This window comes from Pongo pygmaeus, chromosome 19 (assembly GCF_028885625.2).
Source record: "Pongo pygmaeus isolate AG05252 chromosome 19, NHGRI_mPonPyg2-v2.0_pri, whole genome shotgun sequence".
Taxonomy (NCBI): domain Eukaryota; kingdom Metazoa; phylum Chordata; class Mammalia; order Primates; family Hominidae; genus Pongo; species Pongo pygmaeus.
The window spans coordinates 25,812,660-25,822,647 of record NC_072392.2 but is presented as its reverse complement, the minus strand read 5'-3'; the positions used below and the strand labels follow the sequence as shown (position 1 = coordinate 25,822,647).

The 9,988-nt window shown below is 38.9% G+C and overlaps 1 protein-coding gene across 1 annotated transcript; it reads right to left on the bottom strand.

Annotated features, from left to right (window-relative positions):
* Window positions 1-241: 241 nt before the first annotated feature.
* LOC134738752 (putative nuclear receptor corepressor 1-like protein NCOR1P1) lies at window positions 242-9,721 on the bottom strand. The gene is made up of 2 exons (XM_063656956.1): window positions 9,595-9,721; window positions 242-534 (listed from the first exon to the last, which is right to left on the bottom strand). The coding sequence occupies exons 1-2, from the start codon at window positions 9,700-9,702 to the stop codon at window positions 334-336; spliced, it is 309 nt and encodes a 102-aa protein (XP_063513026.1). The 5' UTR covers window positions 9,703-9,721; the 3' UTR covers window positions 242-333.
* Window positions 9,722-9,988: the final 267 nt, after the last annotated feature.

The following is a 9,988-nucleotide window of genomic DNA, read 5'->3' as shown; positions in this document are numbered from 1 at the left end:
TATTAAATAGTTCACTGTGCATAATCTTGGGCCAAGCACTGCCATTCCTGGGCACATGCCCTGGAAAATCTCTACATGTGAACCAAAAACCGGCACCATTGTATGGATTATAAAAGAAATCAAAAATAGAATGGACAAACAAATTTCACTCTCTAAAATCATAGAATCAGACAGTGCAGCAAGGAAAATGAATGAATGTAAGAAAACCACAATAGTAGCAAAAACCAGCAAGTCAGAATATATAAGGCATGACTCCTTTTATGTAAAGTTTCAAAATATGGAAAACTCAAAAATATCTTCTGTAGGGAGAAAAACATACATTCTTAGAATATATTAGGCAAAGACATTTACTTGTTTCTTTTTCAGTTTAAGGATCTGCTGTTTTACTTTTGAAATTTCTCGATCTACACGATCCATACTCTCTATTAATTCTTCCTTTGAAAGTTTTGAAGGGGAAGCATTTTGATCATCTCCACATGGTTGCCCTGAAATTGGAGAGGATGGAGCTTCATGTTTGCCTCCGAATGCTGGATCCTTTAGAGAATAGAACCAAGAAAAACAATTTATTTCTCACTAACAGAGTCCAGATTGCCTTAAATGAAAAAGTCAGTTTTAAACCACAGCAGAGCCATGTGTATTATGTGTCTAATGAAACCTTTAGTAGTAACTTTCATATTTACATATATGCAAATTCTCACCTCACTTTTATAGTTTAGATATACCATGTACTATTTTGAAGAGCCTAAAAGCTATACAAAGTCAGGTGAGTTAGTGTTGATCAGCCTCTAGTGTAAGAATACTGAAATTATAGAGAATTTATAGGTAAATAATGCAATCATGACAAAGGAAGATACCAACTTCTCAGCCGTTTCCTTGCAATGGCTCTTCAAATGGTCTGAACAACTGGCTGGGAAATAGTATTATTCCAGGTAAAACCTGTGTGTCCACCCAGCTTAAAAACCATAACATGGCCAAGTGTTCCTATCAAAAGTTTTCAGGCTTTCCAAACCAAAACTGAGGTACAAAAGTCAGAGAAGTGACCTAGGAACTTCAGCTGCTACTATCTCTGGGCCTACTTTCATAAAGCCCAAACTACAGCATACGTAACATTTCCTTAGCCAAAAACATCCCATTACACCTCCAAATCAGCAGAGCTGTAGCAGAATGAAAGCCCCTTCGCCCAAAATCCACTACCCTCCAACACACATCCACACACACCCTATTAATTTCCAGTCTGCTGTACAGATATAAGCAATATTATAAAACAGATAACTTTTAGAGTACTAATTTTACTTAGACTATGAGAAACCTACAATAAGGGTAGCTCACAGGATTACAGAATCCTAAAATGTATTAAATAGTGATTAAGGAACTATGAGAAGTCAATAGTTCTGAGCCAAGAATGCATACAGGACATAACTGGACAGTTGCTTCAAAACACCTTAGTACAGATATTTCAGCTAATATACACTGAGGAAAAGCCTCATATTCTGTAATAGTATGCACTGAATCTAAGAGGCCTTCTGGGAAAATAAGATTATGGCTATACCCTAAAACCTGTACAATTCTGTAAGGAAAGCACCAATAAAAGCAATAACAATTCTAATAGACTTAATAGAGTTAAAGCTCCAATATCCTTTGCATCTGGCATACAGTCAATCTTTGGCAGCTTTAAGCCCTACAGTTTATGATTCCTCTCTTAAGATGTAAATCCATGAGGTCATTGGCTTCCAAAATAAACCAGTATGTTTCATCTAAATAAAATATCAGTGGCCGGGCATAGTGGCTCATGCCTGTAATCCCAGCACTTTGGGATGCCAAGGCAGGCAGATCACATGGTCAGGATTTCAAGATCAGCCTGACCAACATAGTGAAACCCCGTCTCTACTAAAAAATACAAAAATTAGCTGGGCGTGGTGGCAGGCACCTGTAGTCCCAGCTACTCAGGAGGCTGAGGCAGGAGAATGGCTTGAACCCAGGAGGGAGAGGTTGCAGTGAGCAGAGATGGCACCACTGCACTCCAATCTGGGTGACAGAGGAAGACTCCGTCTCAAAAAACAAAAACAAAAACAAAAAAAAACCGCACATGCAAAAACACAATCTTCTGCTTATCAAAACAGTAATAACAAATTAAAAAGGCAAATGATTAAATAGGAAAACCATTTGCAAAACATGTACTCTAACAACTCAATATAAAATAAACCAACAGAAAAATGGGCAACATATATGAAAAAACAATTTACAAAACAGGAAAAATAACCAATAGACAAATTAAAAAATGTTAAATTTTACTACGAAATAATAAGTATAAGTTAAAAACAATCATTCATCAAATTAACAATCTTTTTGTTAAACAATAAACGTGGTGTCAGCAAGGATACAGAAGGAGTGGGTACCTTTATTTATTTTTATTTTTATTTTTTATTTTTTGAGACAAAGTCTCGCTCTTGTCCCCCAGGCTGGAGTGCAATGGCGCAATCTCAGCTCACTGCAACCTCCGCCTCCCAGGTTCAAGTGATTCTCTTGCCTCAGCCTCCTGGGTAGCTGGGATTACAGGCGCCTGCCACCACGCCCAGCTAATTTTTGTATTTTTAGTAGAGATGCGGTTTCACCATGTTGGCCAGGCTGGTCTCGAACTCCTGACCTCTGGTGATCTGCCTGCCTCGGCCTCCCAAAGTGCTGGGATTACAGGCATGAACCACTGCGCCCAGCCAAGAAGTGGGTACCTTTATGCGCTGTTTTCAGGAGTTAAGAACTGGCCCTACTCTTTTGCAGGACAATCTGGAAATACCCACTGAACCTTAAAAATCAACCTGGTCTGTAATTAATTATACTAAAGGAAACCTACCTTAGGAAAATAAGTAAGAATACATACAAAAAAAAAAAGCCTAAATAATGTAAGGGCCAGCTGCAGTGTCTCACGCCTATAATCCCAGCACTTTGGGAGGCCAAGGTGGGCAGATCACCTGAGGTCAGGAGTTCGAGACCAGCCTGGCCAACATGGTGAAACCTCATCTCCACTAAAAATACAAAAATTAGCTGAACTTGGTGGCATGTGCCTGTAGTCCCAGGTACTCAGGAGCCTGAGGCAGGAGAATCGCTAGGAGGTATAGGTTGCAGTGAGCCAAGATCATGCCACTGCACTCCAGCCTGGGCAACAAAGTGAGACTCCGTCTCAAAAAAAAAAAAAATGCATGTCACAACACCGTACTTCTGAACAAACAGGTAACCTAAATGTATGACGATTGATTAAATATATAACTTTATTTAATCAGTGAACTTTATTTATTCATATGTGGAATACTAAGTAGCCACTAACAATACAGTTGTAAACTTGTTGGCACAAAAAGAAGCTAAGCACGTATTTAAGCAAAAGTAAAGTTAAACAGAATGTACAAATGAGCACATTAAAATATTCGTACGGGATGACTCTGGACACACTGCCTATGGGTTAGCCCTGTTCCACAAGGAGCAGCAGCAAAAAAGAAAAAAAAAAAGAAAAAAAAACCCATAAAATAAAATAAAATTAAATTAAAATTAAAATAATAGACAAATAGGGAAGAATAAACATGAAAATATTAACAACTTTTACGTGGTAAAACTGTAGGTAATTTTTTCTTTCAAACTTATTTAACTCTTCTATAAATGATATACCGAGGCTTAACATTTTTAAAAAAATCTAACAAATGTTAGTTCTTTTTAAATCCTTACTTCTGGAGGTGGGCAGTTGGGAGAGAATGGGGAGAGGGAGACGGAAAGAGAAGTATTAGCTAGCAATAGTAGTCATGGTTTACACTTTAGAGGAAAAAAAGCAGGACTAGAGTCAGGGGTCCTGGGTTAATTCCAACTCAGGAGGTACTACTTAGGTCACTTAATTTTTCTGAATATCCAGTTTCTCAACTATAACATGGAAATGGGTCACACTACAACACAACATGTCTCATTTTAATGAATCAGTTTTTAAGACATTTTTCTGCTAAAAAACAGAATTGTATAAATTACATTTGTGGTAATGTATTCAGCCATGGAAGATGACCTTTATTCACTATATTTTTACATTTCTTTTTTTTTTAATGCAGCAGAACATTTCTTATAAACCCCACAGACTACTGTATGATAAAGATATTTCATATGATAAGGTGGGTCACAAAACACCTAGAAGCTTAGCTAATTTCTAGCTTACGGCAAAGAATTTTCCACATCCAACTTACTATTTTGAAAAATTTCAAATTCACTTAAAAGTTGAAGGACAGTATAATGGACACTCATTTATCCTTCATCTAGATTCACCAGGAGTTAACATTTTAACATATTTGCTTTCTGTGTGTGTCTGTGTATGTGTATAAAACTTCATTTTGGCTGAACCATTTGAAAACAAATTGTAGATACATTTATTATCATTTAAATTACTCTTCATTGCATGAAAACACAAAATGTATGGGTACTTATTTCCCTGACATCAGGGAAGAAAGGGCAATTAGGCATAAAGTTTAATAAACATTATAGAAAAAAGATTTGATGGCAGTAAAAACATCTTAAACTTCAGTATGCTTTAAAAAAGAGAAAAATTGAAACAAAAAGACACTGGGAAAAATATTAGAATATGTTAGGCAGATCACTTGAGGCCAGGAGTTCGAGACCAGCCTGGCCAACATAGCGAAAACTTGTCCCTACTAAAAATACAAAAAATTAGCTGGGGCCGGGCACAGTGGCTCACGCCTGTAATCCCAGCAGTTTGGGAGGCTGAAGCGGATGGATCACCTGAGGTCAGGAGTTCCAGACCAGCCTGACCAACGTGGAGAAAGCCAGTCTCTACTAAAAATACAAAATTAACCAGGCATGGTGGTGCATGCCTGTAATCCCAGCTACTTGGGAGGCTGAGGCAGGAGAATCACTTGAACCCGGGAGGTGGAGGTTGTGGTGAGCCAAGATAGCATCATTGCACTCCAGCCTGGGCAACAAGAGTGAAACTCTGTCTCAAAAAAAAATAATGATAATAGCTGGGCATGTTAGTACGTGCCTGCAGCCCAAGCTACTCAGGGGGCTAAGGCATGAGAATTGCTTGAACCCGGGAGGTGGAGGTTGCAGTGGGCCGAGATCGTACCACTGCTCTCCAGCCTGAATGACAGAGCAAGAATGCCTCAAAAAAAACAAGTAGCCACAGGCGGGAAAATGTGTTTTATACATTAATGAACAAAAATTAAGAATGACCACAGGCTTCCAGTCAGAAACCATACAAGCCAGAATACAATGATATGACATCTCTTAAAATACTGAAACTGTCAACTTAGAATTCTATATCTAGTGAAAATTGTCTTCAGAAATAAAAACTTTTTCAGGCAAATAAAAGCTGAGAGAATTAATTGCCAAAAGACCTAAACTGAGAGAAATGAAGTGCTCAGAAATAAAAACTTTTTCAGGCAAATAAAAGCTGAGAGAATTAATTGCCAAAAGACGTAAACTGAGAGAAATGAAGTGCTTCAGGCAAAAACACAATAATATCAGAAGAAAACTTGAATACACAAAAATAATGAAGGATGTCAGAAATGATATATACACAGGCAATTAGAGAAGGAAAAAAACAATAAAGAGTAGAAATCAGTGAAATAGAAAAATAGTGAAAATGATTGAAACCAAAGCTAGTTCTTCAAGAATCTATTAAACTCATAAACCTCTAGGCGGACTGATTAAAAAATAATAAAAAAAAATTATCAACATGAGGAACAACATCGCAACATATCTCAAAGGCACTGAAATGTTGAGGAAATATTGTGATGAATTATGTCAATAAATCTGATACCTTAAACAACAAAATATACCCAAACTAACTCAAGAAAAAATTGAGTATCTGAATTATAACTATTAAAGAAATTGAGTTCATATTTAAATTCTTCCCACAAAAAAATATTCTGGACCCAACAGTTTCACTGATAAATTCTATCAAATATCTAAGGATGAAAAAGTATCAATCCCGGCCACACGTGGTGGGCTCACACCTGAAATCCCAGCACTTTGGGAGGCTGAGGCAGATAGATCACCTAAGGCCAGGAGTTCGAGACCAGCCTGGCCAACATGGCAAAACCGTACTAAAAATACAAAAATTTAGCCAGGCATGGTGGCGGGTTCCTGTAATCCCAGCTACTTGGGAGGCTGAAGCAGGATAATTGCTTGAACCAGGAAGAGGAGGTTGCAGTGAGCCGAGATCATGCAATTGCCCACTCTAGTCTGGGTGACAGAGCGAGACTCAAAGAAAGAAAGAGGAGAAAGAAGAGACAGAGAGAGAGAGAAAGAGAGAGAGAAAGAGAGAGAGAAAGAAAGGAAGGAAGAGAGAAAAAGAAAAAAGAAAGAAAGAGAAGAAAGAAAGAGAGAAAGAAAGAAAGAGAGAAAGAAAGAAAGAGAGAAAGAAAGAGAGAAAGAAAGAAAGATAGAAAGAAAGAAAGAAAGAAAGAAAAAGAAAAAAGAAAGAAAAGGCCAGGCGCAGTGGCTCATGCCTATAATCCCAACACTTTGGGAGGCTGAGGCGGGCGGATCACTTGAGTTCAGAAGTTGGAGACCAGCCTGGCCAACACGGTGAATCCCCATCTCTACTGAAAATACAAAATTTAGCCAGGTGTGGTGGCACGCACCTGTAGTCCCAACTACTCAGGAGGCTGAGGCAGTAGAATCGCTTGAACCTCTCTTTCTCTCTCTCTCTCTCACCTCTTTCTCCTCTTTCTTTCTTTGAGCCTCACTCTGTCACCCAGGCTACAGTGGGCAATTGCGTGATCTCGGCTCACTGCAACCTCCTCTTCCTGGTTCAAACAATTCTCCTTCAGTGAGCCGAGATCGCACCACTGCACTTCAGCCTGGATGACAGAGCAAGATTCCATCTCAAAGAAAAGTACCAATCCTACACAAACCCCTTAAGAAAACACCAGAGTAAAGAGCACTCTCCAAGCTAACATCATTCTTGACACAGAAAAGGCTGAAACTCAAGGCTTACCACACCACATGAAAAATTTTAATTCAAAATAGGTAATTTACCTAAATGAAAGACCTATAATTATAAAACTTAGAGAAGAAAACCTAAGTGAAAATTGGTCGGGCGCGATGGCTCACACCTGTAATCCCAGTACTGTGGGAGGCCAAGGCGCGTGGATCACGAGGTCAGGAGATTGAGACCATCCTGGCTAACAGGGTGAAACCTCATCTCTACTAAAGATACAAAAAAAATTAGCTGGGCGTGGTGGTGGGTGCCTGTAGTCCCAGCTACTCGGGAGGCTGAGGCGGGAGAATAGTGTGAACCCGGGAGGTGGAGCTTGCAGTGAGCCGAGATTGCACCACTACACTCCAGCCTGGGAGATAGAGTAAGACTTCGTCTCAAAAAAACAACAAAAACAAAAACAAAACAAAACAAAAATGGAAAAAAAGAAAACGTAAGTGAAAATCTTAGTGACCTTGAATTTGGCAAAAATGTCTTAGGTTTGACACAAAAAGCACAAAGAATGAACAATAAAAATAATACATCGGGGCTGGGTGCAGTGGCTCACACCTGTAATCCCAGCACTTTGGAAGGCTGAGGAGGGCGGATCACCTGAGGTCAGGAGTTCGAGACCAGCCTGGCCAACATGGTGAAACTCCATCTCTACTAAAAATACAAAAATTACCTGGGTGTGGTGGCACATGCCTGTAATTCCAGCTACTCAGGAGGCTGAGGCAGAAGAATTGCTTGAACCTTGGAGGCAGAGGTTGCAGTGAGTTGAGATGGCACCACAGCACTCCAGCCTGCGTGACAGAGCAAGACTCTGTCTCAAAAAAAAAGTACATCGGACTTGATAAAAATAAAAAATGTATGCTCTCCAAAGGATACTGTTAAGAAAATGAGGCAATACTTCTTTTAATAATCTAGATACAACAAATATATAGATATATGTTTCCTAAGTAATTTTACCTATAATAATCAAAAACTGGAATAGGTGACTGGATAAACAAATTGTGGTATACCCATACTCAACAATAAAAAGGAATGAACTGAGACATGCCAGACATGGATAGATCACAGAACTATTACGGGAAGCAAAAGAGGTCATAGACAAAAGAGTTCCCATGAAGCTCAGAACGTATACAATATTTTATGATAGAAAGCAGATCAGTGGTTTCCTAGGAGCTGAGGTTAGTAGGAAGTGGGGGAGGAGGACTGACACGGGTGGGTGCCAAGGAGGATGGGGTGCCAAGGAACGTGCTGGAGTGTTAGAAATGTTGTTCATCTTCATTTTGGTGATTGTTCTATGAGTTTATGAATTTGTCAAAATTTGTTACAATGTACACATATAATGAGTGCATTCTAATATAGATATATGTGTATATATATAAACTCAACTGCAAAGTTAATTTTGTTTTTTTTTAAGACGGGGTTTCACTCTTGTTGCCCAGGCTGGAGTGCACCAGCACGATTTTGGCTCATTGCAACCTCTGCTTCCCGGGTTCAAGTGATTATCCAGCCTCAGCCTCCCAAGTAGCTGGGATTACAGGTGCCTGCCATGATGCCTGGCTAATTTTTTCGTATTTTTTAGTAGAGATGTGGTTTCACTATGTTGGTCAAGTTGGTCTCAAACTCCTGACCTCAAGTGATCCATCCCCCTCAGCCTCCCAAAGTGCTGGGATTACAGGCGTGAGCCACTGCGCCCGGCCTGATTTTATGAAAAAACCAGCAGCAACAATAATCCGGAAAATTGGTAATCAGATGAATAACACTGGGGTAGGGGGACGACACAAGCAAAATTCAACATCCAATCATGACAGAAATTCTCAAACTAGGAACAGAAAGCAACCTCTTCAACCAAAAAAGGCATCAACAAAAACGTGCAACTAACATTACACGTAATGGTGAAAGACTAAATGCCTCCCTACACAGGAACAACGTGGGAATGCCCATTCTAACTCTGCAATCATGACTGCACTTCACAGGAGTCCTCAGTAGGACCCCGTAGTACATTCTGATGACAAATCTGCTTTCTTAGTCTCTGAGATGACCGTTTTATCCCATCCTTTCCTGTTTTTCTTTAAACCTCTTACACCCATATCCTTGGTCTACTCTGAGATGATTATTTTACCTCATACTTTATTTTTCACAAGGTAAATCAATCTCTTACAAACTCTTCCTATGATAAAGTCTTCCTTCCTGTCTACCATCCCTTCCTTCCTACCTACTATACACATCTTCCTACCATCAGTCTCTCAAGAAGACAGGGGTCTTTATCCTGGCCGTCACTCGAGACATGCCAAGTTATCTGGCCAGCTGAAAACTCAACCACAACTTGGGAGTATAAATATAGGTCTTACCCTAGAAATTCTAGAGAATTGATAAGTTTTCTATTTATCAACTCCTGTCATCCAAAGCAAAGACAAGTTCAACTCCTGAAATTGGCATAAAGCCATAGTAAGAAGACAGAAATAATTAATTCCTAACCTTTGGTTCCTCGTCTTTGTAAATAGCTCTTGCCACTTAAAAAAAAAAGGGTAAATTTGGTGGTTTCTACCAACATGTGTATTAAATAGGAAAAGTAAAGAAAAACACAAAAAACATGTGCAATTGGCATAGTATTTGTTCCTTACCTGCTGGTGGTGGGTGCTGGGAAACGTATACTTTACAGAGTGAGGAGGATAACGACTTTGTTCTGTGCTGAATGCTCCTTGGATGGGAGGATAACCTGAACTTGACATTATCAGCAAAGACGTCCTCACCAGACTGTGAGATCAAAGCCAATAAATAATCATGTTTCTAGGAAACCATCTAAACAGGATGGGAAAAAAATAGAATTAATAAGAACTAAAACACCAAGTGTACTTCTAATAAATTATAACTATAGCTACATAAATAAAACCACAATTACCTGTAAAAGCTTCCTCTCAAGTATTTACTTAATAAAAGTTACCAAGGTTTGAAAACATTAATACGTCATTAATGTTTTTATATTTAATTATATATTTAATTATATATTTAATTTAA